The 24,979-nt window shown below is 36.5% G+C and overlaps 1 protein-coding gene across 1 annotated transcript in view; it reads right to left on the reverse strand.

Annotated features, from left to right (window-relative positions):
- Positions 1–24,979, reverse strand: part of LOC148953709 (uncharacterized) — a 123,955-nt gene that overhangs the window by 36,730 nt on the left and 62,246 nt on the right. The window contains exons 5-6 of the mRNA XM_089108441.1: positions 21,210–21,518; positions 13,079–13,318 (exon numbers count right to left, since the gene is read on the reverse strand). Coding sequence (XP_088964567.1) covers positions 13,079–13,318; positions 21,210–21,518 — 549 coding nt within the window. The remainder of the gene's footprint in view (positions 1–13,078; positions 13,319–21,209; positions 21,519–24,979) is intronic.

Consider the following 24,979-nt stretch of genomic DNA (forward strand, 5'->3'; position numbering starts at 1 on the left):
AAAAACACAATAGCCTTATCTATAGTGAAGCGTTTTTATATTCGTAAACAATTTTTTTTTAAAAATAAGAAGTTACCCCCTCCTACATCAGAAAGTTCAAAGATACATAAAAACCTTATCTGCAGTGAATCATTTTTCTACTCGTACGTTTCATGAATAATTAACCCGTAATATTTTTCCTTAATCTCCGAAAAAGCACAAGTTCTCGTAAAAATATTTTAACTCAAAACATACCCCCTCCTTCCTCAAAGGCCTCACAAAAACGCTCTAGCCATATCAGTAGTTACGCATCTTTCAAATCTATACATAATTTTTATATCTAAAAATGCGACCACAATACTCCTTACGCCAGTGCAGAAAAACACAATATCCGGATCTGTCATGTCGCATGTTTGTAATCGTAAAATAAGTTTTTAAACGAACAAGTTACCCCCTCCGCCCACCGACAGTTCAGAAAGACACAATGGTCTTATCTGTAGTGAAGCATTTTTTCTACTCGTACGTTTCCCGAATCATTTTTCCATACCATCCAACAAAACCCAATTCCTCCTAGAATTATTTAAACTAAAAAGGTACCCCCTCCTCCCTCAGAAAGTTCAGAAAACAATAGCCTTATCTGTAGTGAAGCGTTTTTCTATTCGTAAACTAATTTTTTACAATAAAATGTTACCCCCTCCTCCCTCAGAAAGTTAAGTAGAGCTCAGTGGAACGATCGGTAGCGTATCATTTTTCTAGTCGCTTGTTTCCTGTTCATTTGAAACGTTCCAATTTTCCAGGCCATCAAACTATTCCCCCTTCATCCGCGCCATTTAAACACTAAAAAGTGACCCCCTCCTCCCTCGGACCGTGAAGCAAAGCCTTATCTGTAGTGAAGCGTTTTTCTATTCATAAACAAATTTTTAAAACTAAAAAGTTACCCCCTCCTCCCTCAGAAAGACACAATAGCCTTATCTGTAGTGAAGCATTTTTTCTACTCGTACGTTTCCCGAATATTTAACACGTACCAATTTTCCATCCCATCTAACAACACGCAATTCCTTCTACAATTTTTAAAACTAAGAAGTTACCCCCTCCTCCCTCAAAAAATTCACAAAAAACACAATGGCCTTATCTTTAGTGAAGCGTTTTTCTATTCATAAACAAATTTTTAACACTAAAAAGTTACCCTCTCCTCCCTCCGAAAGACACAATAGCCTTATCTGTAGTGACTCATTTTTTATACTCATACATTTCCCGAATATTTAACACGTACGATTTTTCCATTCCATCCTACAAAACCCAATTCCTCCTATAATTATTTAAACTAATAAGTTACACCCTCCTCCCTAACAAATACACAATAGCCTTATCTGGAGTGAATCTTTTTTCTATTCATAAACAAATTTTTTAAACTAAAAAGTTACCCCCTCCTCCCTCAGAAAGACAACATAGCCTTATCTGTAGTGAAGCATTTTTCTATTCGTAAACTAATTATTAAAACTAAAAAGTTACCCCCTCCTCCCTCAGAAAGACACAATAGCCTTATCTGTAGTAAATCATTTTTTCTACTCGTATGTGTCCCGAATATATAACATGTAAAATAGTCCAATACTATCCAACAAAACAAAAGGCATACAAGAATTATTTAAGCTTAAAAGTCCCCCAAACTCCTCTCACAAAAACATTCTCACCTGCTCTGGAGACTAGCGTATTCCTATAAATAAAAAAATTTCTATTAATAAAAATTAAAATCCGCCTCCATCAGAATGACACAAAAGCCATATCTATGGTGAAGAGTTTTTTATACTCGTCTGTTTCCCGACTATTTAACACGTACCATTTTTAACATTTTAATATCTCTGACATACACTTTTACGGTGTTGAAAAATGGCGAAAAGAAAATACTTAAAAAAAAAAGTTGGAAAGAAATAGGTAGAAGCAAGAGGTGAAAATACTCACATTTCTAAATTAAGACTGCTGTTGAGTACCGTTCGTTTCTTGCATAGATGTGGTGGCGATGTCACTGGCTTGTACAGGTGAGCCAGTGGGGCTCCCCATCATATGAGCAACTATCCATTTTCTATTAAGCTTTCTACCTGGCTGCATAGGAGCTGGCACTGGTGAGTTTTGAGCAGGCAGCGTCGGTCTGGAATGGATGTGAGTGGCCCCCAATGGACCATCTATCTCCACTTGTTGTATAGGAGCAAGGCCGTTAGTCTTAGCTCTCTTTTCTAGGGGAGGGTAATTGTAGGAATCCTCTTGCTTAAAAAGAAGGCAAAATTTATCATGAAAAAAAAACAATTCCCTTTTTTACAGAAGAAAAAATTAGTCTGCACAAAGAATCCCCTCTAACCACACGGAATCAGGGAACAGAGTCTCTCTCAAACCCCATAAAGCTCTTTTAAATGATACAAGAGTTACATATTTAACACAAAAATTTCGTTTTTAACGGATACCAAGTAAAGAAAACTGTGTTAGAATTGATTCATTGACCTCTTCCCTGTCATATATTTTTATAAAAGCCTCTTAATCATCTATGAAATCCATTTACTTTCATCAAATACAATTGAAAAATATCTGTCTAATTTGGTTAAAAAAACAAACTCTTTTGTCAATGAGTCTTGAATCGCACATATCCGTCTTTTTTTTTTCTTAATCGCGATACGACGCATACCGTGAACAGATCACATCAGACCGATAACAGTTAGAGTAATTAGATCAGGGTTGCAGCGGAATGTTGTTTTGAAATCATCCCCTCTTTGGTAACATGTTAAACACAGATGGCTTTATTTAGAGCGGAAGAAGATAGTACATTTTAAATGCAGGATTGGGAAAGGATTCTTTTGAGCGAAAAAGAACTAAAACTACAGAATTATGCTCCTAACAGACCAATGGAAAAGGGAGTTTTTTGTTTTACAATAATAGAAAAAAGCGTGCTTTGCCGTTTCTATCGAATATACGCATCATATTTTAAGCTTTGTGTTGTTGGAGCGGGGCTAAGTCCCTCTGAAATTTGAATTTACTAGTAAAACGTTTTTTCTTTAATTTTTTTTTCTATGGGTGATCGTATCGAACCAATAATGCTAGAAAATTAAGAAAGGACTTATTCGAACAGAAACTAAAAGTCTTAGTGCCCTTTTTTTAACCAGTCAAAAAGATTGGCGTTTGCGGCTATTTTGTCATACCAAACCACGATTTTACCTCAAAGAGGGTCATGTTGCTAAGTATTGACAATTCTGTGATATCCAACGCTGCTGGAAGAAGAATTGAAATGTCTGAAATCTCGTAAATAGAGCAGAAAAGTCAAAATTCAAATTTTCAAAATTACTTATTCCAAAATTATTTTAACCCCACTTGATGGGGGAGGGGGGGCTACGGGGTATTTTCCCTCCACCTTTACTAAGAATTCTTAACGAAGAAAACATAAGTAAAGTTTAAGAATTAAACTTAAATTCTTATTTTCTTAAATTAAGAATTCTTAAGCTGACCGCCATGAGCGCATTATATTAAATACATAACCTAACCAAAATACCAGATATAGAATGAAATTGTGCTCACATTGAAAATTGACGAATCCATTGTTTTCAAAGTTAATAAAATGTAATGTACTATAATCAATGTCTTAAAACAGAATTAAGAATGGAATGTAGTGTGTGAAAATATTATTGGGTTTTTGCTCGATTAAAATATACGTTGCCAAGTTTAAAAAAAAAGAAAAAAAAAAAAAAAAAAAAAACAAGAAATAAAGTAACACCATGTATACTAACCGCCCCTATCTCACTATTTGACCCCAAAAAATGCATGCTAGCTCATTAAGATAACCGTCAGCTAAGCCAATGTACCATTCCTAAAAATAGATGAATGACCCTGGTAAGCCAATGTACCGGTTAAACTACACGCATATTCATGTAGTTTTTTTTGTAGGTTTTCAAGCTTATACACCCTTACTGTGGTTTTTTTTGTAGGTTTTCAATCTATTATCCCCTTACTACTGACCTAGCTGTACGATTAGACACAGCCTTAATTAGTTTCAAATATTTGTCTTCATGAATTGTGTTTGCTTTTTTAAATAAAATTATGGCTCAAGCACTTAATGCGTTGTTTTACTTTCATGTGTTTTATAATATTTTATATCTATAATTATTTTCATTATTTTTTGTTTTCTTAAGTTAATTATTTTTTTTAAAGTGGTTAAGACTGAAGACTGGGAGGCAGCAATAAGTTCAGTTTTGCATCTTAAACTCAAATTACCGTCGACTGAACTTATGCTATCTTGGCATCCATGGAGAATTCTTTAGTTTTCATTTATAGTCTAGGAAAAATGTGAAAAAAGGGGTCGACCTCAAGCAAATTGCTATACAAATGGTTCTTTCACTACCCGACCTAAAAATATTCGCTGATTCCGAATCCAAAAAGTTTACAGCTCTAGCTCTCTCACATATTTGAGCTTTTTTAGGTTGAATCTGAGGTTGAGGCAAAAAATGTTGATTGAGTAAATACCAACAAATGTGATTAGATATAACATTTCTACGCTCTTTTTTTTGGCTGATGAACACAAAACTAAATGCTTAAAGTCAAAAGAATTGTTTTGGTCTTAAAGCTTTGAGAGAGAGTGAGGTTGGAGAGAGGTCCAGCCTGCAGACCTCTCTAACGTCACAAAATGCATTTTTTCTAACGTCACAATCGATACAACTTATTTTTTCCAAAATTTTTCGTCTTCACTAAACTTCTCTTGACCCTGTCTACGTTTAACTTGAAAGCTGATCGGGAAAAACTCTTCTGCAGTTTTCCAAATTTTCGGTCAGACAAAAAATATGGCTGTTCTTTGGAAATAACAGTTATAGATCTTCTTTTGCCTGGGCCCCATTTTCCACAGAGCCATGGGCCCCATGGTTCCATTTTCCCATGGAACCCCATGGAGACCCATGGCCCCATGGAACCATGGGCCCATTTTCCACAAATGGGCCCCATTTCCATAGAACCAGTGTTTGTTTCCAAATTTTTCTTCTGCATTGGGTAGCTTTTAGCCTAAGAACTTAAAGATACAAGTTTTGACCCGATCAAAGAAAATTTTCGGCCTTTTTCAAGCCCTTTTAAGGGGTCTCGTGCCCTCTAATACTTTTTTTTGCGCGTTAAATTCCTCTTGGCCCAAGGACTTGCGGCTCTAAGTTTAAAATTGATCAGAGACAATAGGTATGTTAGCTCATTCCTGGACCCCTAACACCCTACCTCTTCCCCCCAAAAAGTACGTTTCTCTTGGCCCAGGAAATGATCAATTAAAGTTTCAAGCCAATCAGGCACTCAGTATATGACATACCCCCTTTTTGACTATAAAAGTTATCCCTTACACACAAAATAGCTGGGTCATATTTTTCCGTGTTCGTTCCCGCCAAAGCGAGAAATTTATGTGAAAGTGATACAGTCGGTTTTGTTAGGTCAAGCATCTCCCTTGCTTGTTTTGGGACCTGTTAGCCCTTTCTTTATATGATTAAATATAAAAAAATAAGGAAATAAGTAAGTAAAAATAAGTAAGGAGCAACATTAAAACTTAAAACGGACAGAAATTATTACGCGTATGATGGGGGTTGCCCCCCCCCCCCTCAACACCTCGCCCTTCACGCTTAAGCTTTTTGACGCTTTAAAAAAAGGAACTTATTGTTCAAATTAAACGACCCTTGTCTTTCAGGAGTCATTTTTATAGAATTGGGATAAAATTGAAACTTTGGAGCAAAGAGTGAGGTGTTAAGAAGAGGGCAAACACCCTCACAAACGTAATAATTTCTGTTTGTTTTAAGCTTTAATGTTGCTCCTTACTTTCAGTTAAAAAAACTTGTTTTTTTTAATAATTTCTGATCGTTTTCAAATAACACCAGGATATCTGGCTCCACTTTAACGGAAAAATCCCCCTCCCCTCGGAAATACCCGTTACATAATTCAATTCGGGCGAAAATTTATCCCAGACAATTACCCTTCACATCTCCCCACGTAAAATTGAATAGGTAAAGAGAAAGCAAGATATATAAAGAAATTTCGAAAAGGAAATTTTGGTAAATTTCCCCTGAAAATTTCACCCCCTGGAAACTTCCCTCTCCATGGAAAAATCTCCAAGTGCAAAATTCCCCCAGCAGAAAATTCGCCCTTCCCTCCCCACCCTAAATATGTATGCATACTTCTCAATAACAAATACTATACGTAAACAATGGACAAATTTTATAATTTGAAGACCTTTCCCCAGGGGTTTTGGGAGGTCATGTTATCTCCAAAGACATAGCTATTGGGTCTTTCAACTACGCTGAACAAAATAGCTATCTCAAAATTTTGATCGGACGATTTTGGAAAAAAGTGGCATGGGAGGGGGCCTAGTTGCCCTCCAATTTTTTTGATCAATTAATAAGGTCATTAGAACTTTTCATTTCCGTTAGAATGAGCCCTCTCCTGACGTTTTAGGCCCACTGGGACGACACAATCGCCCCTAGAAAAAACAAAAACACACACACAAAAAAAAAATAAACACGCATCCGTGATCTGTGAATTCGTGAATTCTTTCTTTTTTTGAAAAATTACAAAATTCCACATTTTTGCAGATAGGTGCTTGGTACTTCTACAGTAGGTTTCTTTGATACGCTGGATCTGTTGGTGATATTTTCATTAAAATTCGATGACTTCTAGGGTGTCTTTCTCTCTTTTTTCCAAAATCAGACAGATTTTCTCAGTCTCGTAGCTTCTAATGGGTAAGATTAAACTTAATAAAACGTATATATTTGGAATCTGCATAATAAACCTTTTGATATATCTATTGGTATCAAACTTCCGTTTTTTAGAGTTTCGGTTACTATTATTGAGCCTGGCCGCTCCTTACTTACTGTCCGTAACCACGAACTGTTTGAAAATTAATACAAAAGGACAATCAAGAATAGGTGAGACTAGATAAAAATATATCCTCATTTTCTCAACCTCGTACCTTTTGATGGGTAAGACTAAACTTAATGAAACTTGTGTATTTGGAATCAGCATAATAAGCCAATTCTTTTTATATATCTATTGGTATCAAAATTCTGTTTTTTAGAGTTTCGGTTACTATTGAGCCTGGCCGCTTCTTAATTACAGTTCGTAACTACGAACTGTTTGAAAATTAATAAAAAAAGGACAATCAAGACTAGGTGAGACTAGATAAAAAATATATCTTTATCAGTTAAAACAACTAATTTTCTTCTTTTTTTTGTAGTAAGGCCAACCCAGCATACGAAGGAAGTGCAACAGGGATGGATCTGGTTTCCTAGGCCCCCTCTCCTAGCCTTGTTTGCAAACTTGAATAAAGGTGTGAATTCTGCGGAAGGCTATCACTGGAGGATATGGAGATGGGTGCAATCACAAAACAATTAATCAATTTTGGGAGGAGGGATTCATCAAATAATATTTTTCATTTTCTTTCTCTTCTGAAGTTATTGACCATTTTTTGTGTTTTTGGTTCTTGACTTCAAAATAGGGATTCAGCCCATCTGGAATTGTGAAAGTTAGAAATACATCTTATTTAAAAACAATATCTAAAGCTACTTCCAACGACTTACTGCAGTATCAAACCGCCGTAGGCGAACATAACTGCAGACGCTCCTCCTCCATTCCAAGCTATTCAAAGATTCCCTCCTTAGAGCCTCCCAAGAAGTTCAGGTTTCCTGCAAATCATTTCTTACTACCTCTTCCCAATCCATTCGGGGCCGACCTGCTTGTCGTTTGGCCCTAGATGGATTCCCGAAAAGAATCCTTCTCCGTTTTCCGAAGCGCCCAAGTTTCAGAACCATACTTGACCACTGTCATCACTGTAGCTTCCAACATTCTAGTCTTGGTTAACAGACCTATCTTTCTATTCTTCTAAACTTTTTTCAACAGTGAAAAACGCCTCGACTCTTGACTATTTTAATCTTTAAATCTTCACCATTTCAACAATCCTTATTAATAATATTATCCGGTAATTGAATCTATCCTCTTGATTGATCTCTCGTTACCCAACGTCACCTCTCCACCTTTCTTTATTCATAGTCTAAGCAACTCAGTCTTCTTGACACTAATTTTCAGACCTATTCTTGCACCCTGAACTCTCGAAACCTCCAAAACATCGTTGGGTTTGCTATCATTTTTATCTAGGACACTCAGATTATCATTTTACGAATAATGTTAAATATGTATAGGTTTTCAAAGATCATAACCAACATCTAAACATCCAAGAGATGTTAAAGACAGGCTAAACATCAAAGATATGTTTAGTCTGTTTCATGGACTTTTTAATACCTATCTTATGGAGATACCCCTTACCCCCCTTTGGAAACAAGTTCAGTTCCCCTTTGGAGCCCCTCTATATACGTTCCCCCTAGATTTTGAAAAATTAATTTTTCGGGGGAATTTTCATTGAAAATGCGTTTTATGGTATTTTCTTAAGAAAATTGAAAGAAAAACAATCCCTCCAGATACTGAGAAATACATATCCCCCTTCCAAGTTTTCGTGAATTGACGCTACTAGATTAATAAAGGCAACCAAAAAGTTTTAAACGGTCCCATCTTGTTCCCACGGTTGAAAACAGAAGCACACGCAAAGTTCATTTCCTCTACCATCATTGCGCTGAGAAGTATTTTTAATTAAAGACGCCTCAATGCCCACATCAAATTAAGCAAGTTAACAACCTCAAACATAACCTCCTAATGATCTATTTCGTCACGTGATTTCATCTAGGAAATCATTAAATAACACTTGACAGCAATTTTTTTCTTTCGAAAGAGTAACAGTTATATTGATTCAAGGCCGTATCCAGGGGGGGGGGTAACCCGGTTTACCCCCCCCCCCCCCCGAAATTTTTGACCGAGTCGAAAATAAGTCAAAAATTAGTAAAACCTAGGTAAAAATCAGTAAAATTAGTCGAAAACTGAGTCAAAAATTAGTAAAAACCCCCCGAAAAAAAATCCTGGATCCGCCCTTGTATTGATTGTATTATTTGTGTAGATATTAGGATGAAGCCTAAAATCAGCTCATAAAATTATATAAGACAAATATAACCAAAACAAAATATTTACTTTTGAATATTTACTCCTGATAAAATTTTAAGAAAGAGGGCTAGACTAGGCAAGGATGCAGATTTTTTTGCCTTTTTTTGGGGGGGGGCTAACTAAAAAAATGAATTATTAGTGTTATTTAAATACTAATTTGAATAAGATTCGCCAAAAAATCAGGAAAACTTGGTATTTAAGAAAGAACGCCCCAAGCCCCCCCCCTGGTCCCTCAGATATACCCTCTATGATACTTCTATCAGGAACGAAGATACTATATCTTGAGTTTTTGTCAGATAAGTATCTTTATTCCTAATATAATTGCTTTCAGGACTTTAGTCTTCAAAAATTTTTAGTCCTCAAAAAGGGACTGATGCCATTGAAGCACGATTATGATCCAATTTAAAAGAAATCTAGATCCATCATTTGCAAGTCCCTACATCCCGATAAGAAATGATCTTCAAGCAACGACCTCCATATGTAGTTATGCATTTTTTGGCAGTAGCGGGCGACGGATTTAAAAATAGAAACGTGTTTGAGAAATCAGCAATGGGTGATTTCTCAATGGCTGAAAACATATGGCACCAAATAGCTGATGAAGCAGTAGTTGTCCTTGACAACCAATAGGATGATAATATTGGAGCTTTATAAAAGAAAAACGTTGTCTTATTTAACTAAGTAGTTATGCTTATTTATTTTCACGGTTCAATATGGCAACACTGTCGAAAATACGGTATTTACCTAAAAACTTCATTATTTTGACAAAACCAAATGAAAAGTCTTTGTCACGTTCAATATGGCAACACTGACGAAAATGCGTTACTGCCCTAAAAACTTCATTATTTTGACAAAACCAAATGAAAGTCTTTGTCACGTTCAATATGGCAACACTGACGAAAATGCGGTACTGCCCTAAAAACTTCATTATTTTGACAAAACCAAAATGAAAGATTTGTCCAGAAGGTAGAATTTTTTTTTATATTCTTGGTACTTTAAAACTTATATTTTTTGTTTTAAAAGTTTATACCTGCTCATAAGAAGTATATGACATGATCAAGCTTGCTTGAATCTTTTTTTTTTTGAATAGTTTCCGTGGCCCCACACAGGGCCATATCCAGGATCTTATTCGGGGAGTGTTTTACACAAGGATTTTTTTCGGTTGTGGTTTACACAAAAAAAAACGCATAAAAAATTTGTTTATAACCATTTTTGTTACGTTTTTACGAGTCAGAACAACATGTTTTTTTTTGGGGGGGGGGGTCAAACCCTCTAACCTCCCTCCTCGATATGGTCTTGACCCCACAATAATTTCTGTGATCAACTTCGTGTGACCCCAACAAATGACAAGTCATATATAAATGCTGTCAATGAGTCCCTTTGGCGGCGTAATTACTGACAAACTAATTTTAATGCATCAGTCACGAAACTAACCTTCAAATTTCCAGGTTTTTCATTTTTTAATTCAAGAATAGAAATAATCGTGGTTCCCATGACTTTAATCACAGTTGCGCAAAAAGAAAACTCCTATGACTTCCCATTAAAATAGCACTTCCAGAATTCCAACGGAAGCGAGTAAAAGTCTATTTTTTTTATTTATTTAGAAATGCTTAGCTTTTGTTAAATTACCTGAAAAATGCCCTTCCCCAACAGAAACTTCCTTCCACGTAAAATACCCCCGCACCAAGAACATTCTCCCCAGACAATTCCATTCTCGCTGAAAACTCGCTGAATTCCACCTAAAAAAATTTTCTTAGCACATTTTCATTTGAAAAAGATTTTAGTATCCGATTGTTTTTCAAATAATGCCGGAGACCCCCCCTCCCTTTTCGTAGACAACTTTTTTCCTCAAATCCCCCCTCCATTAGTAGAAAGTTGCTCTCAAAGAAAATTCCCCCTGGAAAATGTATTCTGGGAAAACTCCCCCATGGCGTTTCTTCAGTGGAAAATCCCCCCCCCCCCTGCATACCCTAAGAAAGATCCTCTAGACAATTCCGACCCGGCAAAATTTTCCCCGGACAATTCCCCTTAATCTTAAGGGAAATTGAGTCAGCAAAGTGGTTATCAGGAGGGCATTCCCAATTTTCGGCCGACATAAAAGTATGACATCGGAAACAATTAGCTATATAATCGACATAATTTAAGACGCACATTTTAATATCATTTTTAACCACTATACAAACTATTTGCTCAGATAACTATAGCTTAAAAGTTGTGGACTCAAAAAAGAAAGAAAAGGATAAAAAAATAGGTTACAAAGAATTTGCTCCTGACGACAGATTACATTAAGTGAAGTAAGTGCATTACTTACGATAAGTGTAGCATGAAGCAAAAAAAAACTAAAGTTATTCGCTGTGGCAGTCGTGTATCTAATATTTTTGATATAGTCGATCTGTGTTTACTTCGATGAAACCGATCCCAGAGCTAATAAAGATTCACTAATGAGCATTAATATGGAGCATTGCCTTCGTGTTGGTCGGTAATTCACCGGTTCCTAACAACGAGTTACATCCAGAATATTATCATGCTACATATTCATTCTTTAGCCCAAGGACTTCTGCTGCTGAAAGTCTTAAAATATTTATTCTTGGCTATCCTGAGATTAAAAGAGTTAACATACTGCTTCTCAATTTAAAGAAAAAAAAAATGAGATACATCATACAAAACCCTAGTTAAAGCCATATAGCCTGGAATTGAATATAATGCAAGACCCTAAAGACCCTGCTACAAGCATTGATATTACGATTGGAGCAGGGGAATATATAAGATTTAGTGGAAAAATGTATGAAACTGTTAGTTTATTTACGAACACATTTTTCTTATCAATTTATTTGCCAAAAAATAAAAAATACTCTGCTAAAACCGTGGAAAAAACTAAAGCATAAATGTTTGATCAAAATAGATACACAAAATCGATTAAAGGGAAAGACGGTAAACAATTCTAGGACAAACCAAAGGAGTTAAAAGGGGAAGAAATAGAGTCAACTTTTTTTAGACTTAAGGTTAAACTTGGAGGTGAGAAAGAAAATGATAAACTGGCCCCAGTTCCTGATATACTCAGCTGTCCTGGCCGTTGTCGACACAAGGCCCATAAAGTTACGAAGAATGGAGGTGAAGAAGATTTAGTTTACGAAGTTTCGTATGGGGGAAAAAGGAAATTGAATTATGCTTTAACGGTATCATCTGAAATCGAGGGACTGGGTCGTTACACTCTAGAGTGACCCGAACTTCAATCTTCCTTGTCAGGAGGAGAGGCACTGTTGATAGATGAGTAATCATAGGGTTGATGATATTTCATATCTGGACATTACACATTAAGAACCCATTGACTTTTTCCTGTGTTCACAATTAAGAGCGACTTTTTGGTGCATATGCTTCTTAATTTCAACTGCCTCTGAAAACTTGCTTGAAACCATTAATGGGGACAATAATGAAAGTGTTATCAAATATCAGATTCAATTTTTAGCGTAAAAGTGGTTAAAACAAAGCTATAGAGTTGGCTTAAGTTAATGGTTTCCTTATGGGGGGGGGGGACAGCCCCTTTCATATACGGAATAAGGCACTGATGTTGCCATGGTTTAGAAAATACAAATCAGTTGTTCCGGTGCATTACAAATCCAAAAATGTCATTTTTGATACAAAAGAGTAGGGTATACAGGACTGCTGTTATTGATGTTAAAAGAAAAGACTACCATCTGGTGGTGTATGGAGTTAATCCAGAGCGGAGAAAAACTACCATTTAGGAAGTTATAATGTTGGTAGCCTCCAGGATAAGAATTTGAGAGGAATTTTTCAGGAACAGTTTTCCAGAGGAATTTCTTTTAGGGTCGGTGCCCGTTTTATTCGCTTACCTTGGCTATACTGCGGCTACTTAGTTATTTTTGAGACAGGGGGCTAATAGGGCTGAGCAAGGAATTTCATAAATTGCTAACACTAGTTTATAGCTTGCACGATTTTATTCTTGTTGCTAGATATCATGTATTTGTAAATAAAGCCCGTTTCCAACTCCATCTATTTCTAAAAAAAAAATATACACTCCCCCGAAATAGATCAAGCGTTTACTCACCCTGACAAAGTTGGCATTTATATATTCAGATGTCTCGTCTCCTGCTATTGGCTTAAGTAAGACCCTTGTATCTGGGATAGGAATGACATTAGAAAACCTGTTTTTTGATTCTACTCCTTTAGGAAGGTCTTCCAAGGTTGTGGAAGGTGCAGGAATTTCTTTAAATTCAGCTTCTAAGAATACCAAGTTCTCTGCTTCTTCAGCAATTTTTCCAATGTTTAAAGGCTTTGTTGGTGCATTCTGGAATTTAAAATAAAATAAATATATTAATACATAAATAAATATATAAACATAAAAATAAACGTAAAAATAAATCAGTAAGTCTTATCAAAGGGGTCTAAAAATACCAGTATAAAGAACTAAATTAAAGAGAGAATGAAAAGAAAAAATTAAGTAAGATTGGTAGAGTCAAAAACTCTAAACTGGTACAAATCGTACTTGCTTTGACTTGATAGGCCGTCTTTGAAGCATTCTATAACATTCTATAAAAAAAAATCCAAAAGCTACCGTCTCCAGTTTTTTTCAGGAAGGGGGGAGGAGGTTTACATAAAACTTATAAAACCGCATAAAAAAAAATTTATATGCATTTTTTTTACGATTTTTGTATAAGTTTGACAAATGGGGAAGGGGATTTCAAACCCCTAACCCCATGGATACGGCCTTGCTGATGACTGATGCACTTCTCAATTTTAATAACCTAAGAGTAAAAATCTGGTCGACGCCTAAAAAGACGCCTCTTCCCCACCTAAAACCACAATGTACTTCTCTTAAAACTTTATTTACAGCATCTCCGCAGTTCTATTATATTCTCTGAGCCCAACCTGACTCTTATACATGATTAAATAAAAAAAACAAGTTTTTTAAACTGAAAGTAAGGAGCGACATTAAAACTTAAAACGAACAGAAATTATTCCGTATATGAAAGGGGCTGTCCCCTCCTCAACACTTCGCTCTTTACGCTAAAGTTTTTTATTGTTTAAAAAAATAAAATTGTGAGACAGAGTCAAACTTTAGCGTAAAGTGCAAGGCGTTGAGGAGGGGACAACCCCTTTCATATAAGGAATAATTTCTGTTCGTTTTATGTTATAATGTCGCTCCTTACTTTCAGTTTAAAAACTTGTTTTGTATTTAATTTCTGATCGTTTTTTAGTTAATGCAGCTTTTATTTTGGCTAAACGTCATTGAATAAATAAACAAAATTTGCATAAAAAATTTACTTTTCTTTTGCTAAATGGATGTCTCTAAATTTGGTTATGACGTAATTTACAAATTAACTTACGTAACTAACTTCTATATTCGTATATTTTTCTTCTGACAAAAAATACAAAGTTGCAGATTTTTGCAGATATGAGCTTGAAACCTAGGTTTCAAGTCCTATCTACAAAAATGTGGAATTTTCCATTTTTGCTAGAAGAAAGATCACAGATGCGTGTTTATTTGTTTGTTTTTTTTGTTTTTTTTCCCAGGGGTAATCGTATTGACCCAGTGGTCCTAGAATATCTTTGGAGGGCTCATTGGAACGGAAATCAAAAGCTCTAGTTCCCTTTTTAAGTGACCAAAAAAAACGGAGGGCAACTAGGCCCCCTCCCACGCTCATTTTTTTCTCACAGTCACCCAATTAAAATTGTGAGATTTCCTAACGCCTCGCTCTTTACGCTAAATGTTTGTATTGTTTTAAAAAATATAATTGTGAGAAAGAGTCAAACTTTAAAGAGCGAGGCGTTGAGGAGGGGACAGCCCCTTTCATGTGCAGAATAATTTCTGTTCGTTTTAAGTTCTAATGTCGCTCCTTACTTTTTGCTAGAAAAACGTGTTTTTTTATTTAATTTTTGAAAGTTTTTTAATTAATGCAGGTTTTGAATTTGGCTCACCGTGCATGAATAATTAAAACTAAATTTGCAAATTAATTTTACTTTTTTGGTTAAATGGGTTTCTCGAAAGTTGTTTAATTTTATTTACGAACGTTTTTATTAGTAATAAATATACGTAACTTACGAATTAACTTGACGTAACGAACTTCTATATTCATATATTTTAATACGTATATTAGGGGTTCTCCCCCTAGTAAATACCTTGCTCTTTACGCTAAAGTTCAAATTTTGTTCCAATTCTTTAAAAATTACCCCTTAATCACAAAGGCCGTTAATTAGAATAAATTGCTCTTAAGAAAGTATTAAAAAAAAAAAACTTTAGCTTAAAGAGCGAGGTATTGACTAGGGGGCGAACCCAATCATATACGTAATAATTTCCGTTCGTTTTAATTTTTGATGTTGCATTGACAAAATAATTGAAAATAGACGTGTTAAACATGATAGTAGGGTTATTGGGGTTTCTCAGTCTTTAGATTTAAATGTATCAAAAAGTTTCATTTCATTACCATATGTAATGATTGTTTGTTTTTGTTGTTCTTTTTTCGCTGTGTTTGACGCTAAAGTGCGAATTCGGCCCTTTTGGGCTTGTGATAGCCATTTTTCAGCAATAAATCTTATCTTATCTCTTATCTTATGTACCTGGTTTGAGTGAGAAACTTTCACGGATTTTGCGTAAATTTAATATCGATACATGTTTCCAATCGTTGAGGCCAATGGGTAGTTTCTTTAATTCTGGTAAGGATTTAACCCGGGGAAATTTAGTAAGTGGGGTGTATAAGATTCCGTGTTCTTGTGGGAAGTTCTATATTGGTTGGACTCACCAACAATTTGTTGAAAGGTTTATTGAACACCGAAATTCAAAAGAAAAAACCCTACAATCAAGCGAGCATCCGGAAACTTTTGTTTCAGCTTTAGCAGAACATATTTGGTTTCAACCAGATCACTTCGTAAAATTTGATTAGGCTGTAGCTATTTCAGATGATAAGGTGTACACACAATGGGCGAGAGAAGCCATTGAAATTAAAAAACATATGTTTGCTAACCTCTCGATAAATAGGGACACAGGTAGTTTAAATATTGGCCCAATTTATGATAATCTTCTAAAGAGTGAATCAACAGTCAATAAGGGAGTTCAGATTTTAAATAATCACCAGGGGACTGTTTTACCTGCTAGACCAAAACGATTTGCTTCAAAAATAGCCAATAAAAGGATTATTTCGCAACAGAATAATTAAAGTAATTCCCAGTTTGTTTTTTTTTCCCCAGTTACTCTGGTGTTCTCACTGAAGTAACTCTATAATAGCATCTTTTCCCTACGTGGATCAGTTTGCGCCAATTGTATTTTTTTTTTTTTTTTTTTTTTTTTTTTTTTTTTTTTTTTTTTTTATCTTGTTACTCTTTTGTTTCTTTCGTTCTGAAGACGCCTTGTTTAGATACAGGCGAAATATCCACGTTGTTTTGCATTTGTCGTTTCTTTTCTATCCACTGGCCGCAGTCTCGTTTGTTTTGTTTTTTTTTCACTGAGATTTTTCTCTTCGTTGGTTTTTTGTCATAGCAATGTCCCTTCCCCCATGAAAACTTCTTCCATGGAAAGATTCTCCCACGTAACCCCCGAGCCCCCCCCCCAGTACCAGAAAAAATCCCCCCTGAAAACGTCTGTATACTTCCCAATAACTAGTACTATATGTAAACATTGGGCAAAGTTCATAACTTGCAGCCCTTCCCCGGGGACTGTGGGAGATTCAGTCATCCTCAAAGACATAGTTATCATATTTTTCGACCATGCTGAACAAAATGGTTATCTCGAAATTTTTATCGGGTGACTTTAGGAAAAAAAATGAGCGTGGGATTGGGGTTAGTTGCCCCCCATTTTTTTGGGTCACTTAAAAAGGACACTAGAACTTTTAATTTCCGTTTGAATGAGCCCTCCTGTGATATCCTAGGACGGCGGGGTCGATATGATCACCCCTGGGGAAAAAAAAACAAATAAACACGCATCTTTCTTCTGGCAAAAAATACAACATTCCACATTTTTGCAGATAGGAGCTTGAAATTGCTACAGTGGGGTTCTCTGATACGCTGAATCTGATTGTGTGATTTTCATTAAGGTTCTATGACCCTTAGGGGGTGTTTCCCCCTTTTTTCGAAATTTAGGCAAATTTTCTCAGGCTCCTAACTTTTGATGGGTAGGACTAAACTTGATGAAACTTATTTATCTGAAATCAACATAAAAATATGATTCTTTTGAAGTATCTACTGGTATCAAAATTCCGTTGTTTAGAGTTTCGGTTATTATTGAGCCGGGTCACTCCTTACTTACAGTTCATTACCAGGAACTGTTTGAAAGTTCGAATTTTGTTCCAATTCTTTAAGAATGACCCCTGAATCACAAAGGCCGTTTAATTAGAATAAATAGCTCTTTTGAAAGTACTAAAATTCTTTAGCGTAAAGAGCGAGGTATCGAATAGGGGGCATACCCCCTCTGTTCGTAATAATTTCTGTTCGTTTTAAGTTTTAATGTTACTCCTTACTTTCAGTTGAAAAAACTTGTTTTTTTTTATTTGATTTCTGATCCTTTTTTAAATAATGCTGGGAAATCCGGCGCCCCCTTCACAGAAAATTCCCTTCCCCCATGAAAGATTCTTCCTTACAAAGATCCTCCCATGTAACCCCCTCTCCCAGAAACAATCCCCCCCTGAAAATGTCTGTATACTTCCCAGCAACCAATGCTATATGTAAACGATGGGCAAAGTTCATAACTTGCAGTCCTTCCCCCGGGGACTCTGGGGGATTAAGTCATCCTCAAAAACATTGTTATTACATTTTCGACTATGCTGAACAAAATAGCCATCTCAAAATTTTGACCGGGAGACTTTGGGGAAAAAATGAGCTTGGGAGGGGCCTAGTTACCCTCCATTTTTTGGTCACTTAAAAAAGCCACTAGCACTTTTAATTTACGTTTGAATGAGCTCTCTTGCAATATTCTAGGACCACTGGGTTGATACGATCACCCCTGAAAAAAAAAACAAATAAATACGCATCCGTGATCTTTCTTGTAGGAAAAACTACAAGATTCCACATTTTTGCGGATAGGATCTTGAAGTACAGTAGGGTTATCTGATACGCTGAATCTGGTGGTATGATTTTCATTGAGATTCTATGACTTTTAGGGGGTGTCTTCCCTCTTGTTTCAAAAATAAGGCAAATTTTTTCAGGCTCGTAACTTTTGATAGGTAAGACTAAACTCGATGGAACTTATGTATTTGAATGCAAAGGGATGTTGCAACGCTTCATGCTGACTAGGCAACGTAAATCTAGCAAAATCATATTGTTTATATCGACTGTGTCTGTTAAATCTAGGCGTATTTCCTTGGAAAATCTACCCAAAAATTCCCTCTGGAAAAGTCTAGCTTTACAAAGGGGAGATTGTCTGTGGGGAGGGGGGATTTTAATAGTAAAGAGGCTAGGAGAGCTTTCCACAGTGGGCATTTTCGGGAGGGGGACATTTTCAGCCGAATTTTACGATTTTTATAATTTCATCCCCCCCCCTTGAATGAAATTACTGAGCATGTCCAAGGTTTAAAATAAGGCTGCTTTTGAGGAGACAAATATGAGAAATACCTATTTTGGCCCAAATAATAAATTAGTAGCCGTTGTTTTGTCGCAATAAAATGTGCCCCCGTTTTAAAAAAATAGTAGCCTACCTGCGATCTACCTTAAGAGATACTAATTTAATATGAGCAAAAATAGTGAAAAAAGCATTCACATGATGTTAAAATTTGTATGAATTAAAAAAGGATGTATTGCCTTCCATAGTCGCACTGGCTATTTCTAAGCAGAGATAAAAAGATATTTTTTCTCTTTTTTAAACGGTACTACGCAAATTCTTTTATTATTACTAATTTTTTTGTAAATCAGCCAAATTTTTCAATAATGTACATATCTTTGTGTATAGTTATTTGTATTCTCTTGTGGTTATGAACTCTGTAGTTTACAAATACCGCTGAAATGTGGTAAACCGAAACAACTATGAAGTCTAAAGGTACTGGAGGGTAATTACTGTTAATAACTTATGCCTATAAATTTCTTGTGATCTTTCCAGTTTGAAATCAGAGCAAAAGTGTCAGCATTAATTGGATCTTGTTCAGACAGACACGTGAAACATTTGGCACTTATGCGGGATATATAATTCAATGTTGTCTTTACGAATTCATCTAAAACTCTACATAATTAAATATATGCTACTACTGCTACTATAAAAACTCACTGTAGCACCGATCCACCTAAGGCCAACACAGCTACGCTCATTCAGCCTCCATCCGATCCATTCAAAGCCTCCCTCTTTAAACGGTCTTAGGAAGTTCTAATTTCCCTTTAATTTTTCCTCGCAACCTCCTCCCACCTCATTTGGGTACAATTATACGTAGCATTATGCGTACGTTTATACATACAATTATACGTACATTATACGGAACAATTTACATATAGTACAGAAAATGAGCAACTTCATGGGCCACTTGCGTAGAGAAAAGCCCGCTCTTAGAGTCTTCAGTCATCTCCAATTTTTACTCCTCTCGCCAGTAATGGCAGCTCGGGGGTTAAGCCCTTTTAAACGGGTCTTGTTTAGCCCTTGGGGATTTAAACAGTTGGCACTCACAAATGGGCAATTACTTTCCTCTAGCAGGGCTTGGGCTATCAGCCTTCGGTTTGATTCGATAGTAGCCAGGCTTTCAAACCTCGTGACTTTGACCTTAATTTTTGCAGGAACATCCCCTCGCATGATTTCCTTGCCTCCCTCCCTCACTTTGACGCCCCCCACCCGACCCCAGCTTTCCCTCCCCCCATCTGGAATTTAGTTTCTTCAAAAATCCAAAGCATCCCCAGAAACGGGTCAGTTTAACTTTAGTATATATTTACCTTTATGGTACTATATTCTGGCTCATTTTTCAGTTTTTAGTGTCATTTTTAATTGATTTTGGGAAAATTGGCTCCAAATTTGCCCCCCCCCCCCGGATTTTGATGAAGTTACGCCACTGCAAACAACACTTGAGAAGACAAGTTAAACAACTTGATTTAAGTCATTTTACTTGAAGGATGGGAAATAAACGTAATTTTCCTAAAAATGTCTCATAACGGTTTTTGAATTAGCGTGGTCGATCTGTTCAGTTTGTGGCAAACAAAGCGTTCTGTCGTAGCAAATACTGAGAGAAATCAAAGCAGTGAAAAAACCCTTGATAAGTTTCTAGCTTTCCTGTTTCGTTAATGCATCAAAAATATTTTCACAGGAAAACTTGTTATAATTTCTTTTTTCTATGACAAAGTAGCAAATCTTTGTTGCTAACAAATAAGAAGTTTTCCTTTAAAATAACAGGTTTTTCCTTTACTTTCATTAATTATCAACTATCACCCGTCTTTTGAAGGCAAGCCTTTCGCAATTTGAATACAATATAAACAGCCAAATAATAACACCAACGTAAAAAAAAAAGAATTTGTAAACTGGGGTTTGTGAGAGTAAGAACGCGGAACCACGATCGGAAGGGCGTGAACTGGGGCAGAGGGGAAACACGGTTTAAAGGCTCTGTTAAGGCCTATTCACAATAAGATTTAACGGCACTGGTGCATTATGCGGGCACCGCGAAGAAGTCAAGTTTGGTTAATGCTAATGAAGTAAACTAGGATGAATATATAATAGTTTAGAAACAAATTTGGGCTATGTATTTGCGCATTATGGGGGGGGGGGGTGCTGGATAAAGTATAGCAAATATTGAATACGTAACCTGACCTAGGCACCTTTTCCCCCCTAAACCCCAAAAACAATAGTTTAAATATTGTAACTCATTGAGAAACCACGGCTTTGTAATCATTTATCTATAGCGGTCTCTTGCAAATAGCCCGTTTGACGGGTTTCGTGACTGGTTTCCTTGATACAGTCTATAGCGATGGGCCCGCAAATGCACCAGAACAGATTTAACTAATATCGAAATTTAACTAGCGTTCAATTGAGCCAATAAGATTTTTTACGGAATTTTTTGACGTTCTTAGCTAATCTTGGTAGCCTATTAGTAAAATTTCATTGTAAATGGAGCATTGCAATCATTTAGCCAGAGGGGCTCAGGAATATCAATACTTTTGGCAATCCAATATGACCTATAAATGTGCGTTAACGCAAAACATAAAAATGCGCTCCTTAGTGTGAATCCTTATTTGTGTGATTACACAGCATAAACCGCTTCAATGATACTATAAGTTCATCAACTTACCGGATCCTCGTATGCAAAATTCATGAAAGATCTCTTAGAAGCGCGTAATTGACTTTTACTCTGTCTCCAAGACATATTCCGAATGCTGTTCCTAATTCCCGACTCACTGCCAGGCTGACAACGACGTGCGAAAGTTGCACGGTTCTGTCGACGTCGAACAACCAATAGAAAAACAAGGAAAGATAGAAGCAATAGTCCAAGGATGACTGCTACAGTAATCCCAGCGATCATTCCTGTAGCGGGTACATGGTGGCGGGGGTTTGCAGCAAGAGATTCTGGGCTCGGCCGTACAGATTCTTCCAATGAAATCTGAAAGTAAGAATAAATTTAGCCGGGTATTATCAGTTTAGTTTATAATACAACTACTACCACTAACAACAACTGATTGCAGCAGCACCAACCCACCTGACGCTGACACAGCTGCTCACACTTCTCCTCCATCCCAATCTATTCCGTGCTCCCCTCCTTACAGCTTCCCAAGAAGGTCCAGTTTGAAATCATTTCTTACGAACTCTCCGCAACCCATTCGAGGCCAACCAGCTTTTCATTTGGATGGATGGCCGTGAAGGACAATTTTTGACAATTTGTCATCCTTCATCCGCAAAATATGTCCTAGCTATGTCATCCTTTCTCTCATTATAACCCTAGAAAATGGGATAGAACTACATTTTTCTTAGAGCTTATTGTTTGAGATACGGTTAGTCAGACAGGTACTTAATCCATCCATCCATTTTTCTGGAATCAAGCCAATTCTCCTCCGTCTTCCGTAGCGCCCACGTTTCAGAACCATCCTTGAACTTGACCACTGTCATCGGACCCATGCATCAGCACACATCTGATGTGAAAAGGAAATTCCCTTTAAATCTCACTAATATAGAGGTAGCGTAATCAACACAACAAAATTATACAGAAAGCTGAATTTTAGAAAGTAAAAGAAACAAAAAGTAAAAATAATATACTAAACCAATATAAAAATAATGATAGGATCAAGTTACTTATCTAACAATGATAAACTAGTTTAAATGAAAAATAAAACCAATCTTTTTTAATATTTACTTTGGTGCTCCTACTAAATTACTAAAAGATTTAGCTATCAGATCAACATGTACAACTGAATAAAATTGTAAAGCTAAAAATGAGAATCTTTAAAAACTGAATGAAATTAAAGCGAAAATTTCAAACCCTTGTAGGTTAAAATACATTAAGTAAACTGACACAAAGCATTAGATTTGCATTGCTAGGGAAGCGAGCTGTACCATTCCTGAATCAGTGTCAGATGGCAATTTTTTTTCACTTGGCAGTTGTTTTTTTTTTAAACGCATTTGCAACTTTTAGTTACTATAGGCTGTGGTTCGCTCTTTACTAGGTTGCAGCTACCGCTGCAACCATGACTATGTGTGATAGAAGAGAAATAAAAGAAAAATGAAACGTTGAACTCAACTAGAGCCCTGGTTGTGATGTTCAACGGTCTAGAATTTCTTGATTGACGTCTGTTTGGCACCAAATTTCCTCCCACCGAATTTAAAGCGAATGCGGACATTTTAATACGAAGGTTAGGTGGAACACAAAAGTGTTGGGCGCCTCTAAAATCCTCCTGCTTTGTTCCCCTGGCCAAAAATTACTCGTCTCATACATTCCAAGCGGACTAGAATTTGGAGAAGGAGAATACGCCTCAGTAAATCATTAGTATCATAACCTTTTGGTGTACAAAAAAAGCGTGGCTTAGGCCTATCTTCTAGGGCAGTGGTTCTCAAACTGTGATACGCGTACCCCTTGGGGGTACGCAAAAATTTTCAGGGGGTACGCGGTCGGCCAACAAAAATAATAAAACAACCATTTAACTCTAGAACTGGTCATTTTATTTATATTTTAGCTACAGCTTACTTAGTACCGGTAACTGAGAAGGGGTACCTAAAATGTTTGTGGGTAAAAAAGGCGTACAGTGTCTAAATAAGGTTGAGAATCACTGTTCTAGGGATGAAATGATAGAAAGGTTAAAATTTTTACGTTTGCAATTGAGTGCAAATTGTCTGATAACTGATGCTTTACCCTTTTCCCGCTATTCATTTAATTTTAGATTTTCCACATAAGTGCAAATCTAGTGAGCATACACTTCTGGGAATTTTCGCTAAATCTATGGCAAGGGATGTAGCAGGGGAATTAATAAAACTACGTGCTCTTGAATTAGTGGTTCTTGGTTTTATGGGTTTTAAAGTATTAAGGAAAACAAAAATCAAATTTTAGCGCCTTTTTGTAGGATTTTTATTTATTTTTTTTGGGGGGGGGCCTTATATAATAATATATAGGATGGTTTATGTTCGTTTTAATATTTGACGTCACCCTAACGTCACCACTGCTATTGAAGTCACCACTGCAGGCATTCATGTTATTTATATTTGAGTTTTTATATGAGGCTAGATTTTCTTGCGAGTGCATCCAGGTTGACAAAATTCCGTAGGGGTGTCCACTTTCAGAAATCACGTACAATAGTTGGTGCGCTCCACCAAAATCTTGTCAAGCATGGCAAAACTATGCGGCAAACGTGGTGTTCTGAGATGTACAAAGGGGTGCGAAATTCGGAACCCCCTTAGAAAATTTGTGCAAGCCATGGGTGGCCCTGCTGGCACGCACGGGTCTCAGTCGAGAGGTGAGCTTGTGGAACTGTGTCTCCAGAAAAGCAAAGATTCGGAACATGTCCTTTGTACCCCTGGTAGCACAGACAGATCTAAGGTCTAAGGCAAAAGGAAGGCTGGTGGAATGCAAAGACTCAACCAAACTGTCTCAGTCAAGTAGCAGCCTACTATTTTCAGCGATGCGTCATTTCTATGTGGGTGGCAACACTTTATGATAAAACCTTATTATTGCCAGAATGACTAATTTCTCTTATAGAATCTGAAACAAAAATAATTCCAAGTCGTTTCTTTATACCCGATAACGAGATGCCTTGAATGACAAATCTTCGGTCATCTACACGACGCCCAAAAGAAGTATAACTCGCCTCGGGTTTCTTATCTGCAATTTATCGAAATTTGAAGTTTAGTTCATCGCACGCCCCTTTACTCAGGCTTTACCAATGAGCTCATTTCTAAGGCAGCAAGGCTAAGTCTTAAGAAGTTTAGAAGCACCCCCCCCCCTCATCGTGACTTGTAAAAAGTAGGTAAAAATTAAGCGCTTGATGTTTATCTAATGACCGAAAATTACTGTTTCCAAGCTGGAGACCCCCGCCCCTCAACAAACAAACATAGTTAACAAAGCCCTATTTTAGGCTTTTCCTATTTTTATTTATTTTTGCATCTAAACATCTTGTTTAGTGTTCGAAACTTATTCACTTTAATAGTTCTAATGATTAAAGGATTGAATTTGACAAAGTCGACCATTCGTCCAAATTCAACTGTCACGTTAAAAGTTGTCAAGAGCCTCCCTTGTTAAAAATTGAGTGCACAAACGGGACGTGATCTACACTTAGAAAGTCTGCTATGTGTAGTGGAACAAGCCGATTGGGGAGGCCCCTCAGATAAGATCCAATTTTCATCTGCTACCTGTAGAGCTACTTTCTAACCAAATCATATGAAAATTGGTCCCATTAAGTAATTTTGAAGAATGCAACGTATTCTCGCTTAGCACGCCCTGTACCATTTTTGTCTCTTCTCACTGCAGGCGATCGAACGATGAAATTCTTCAAAATGATTTTACGGGATCAATATTCGCATGCTTTAGCAGAAAAGGAGTCTGACAGGTAGCAGAAGAAAGTGAGATTTTAACAGACGGGT

This window comes from Artemia sp. Qi Xiang Cuo, chromosome 3, assembly GCF_049724085.1.
Source record: "Artemia sp. Qi Xiang Cuo chromosome 3, ASM4972408v1, whole genome shotgun sequence".
Classification (NCBI taxonomy): domain Eukaryota; kingdom Metazoa; phylum Arthropoda; class Branchiopoda; order Anostraca; family Artemiidae; genus Artemia; species Artemia sp. Qi Xiang Cuo.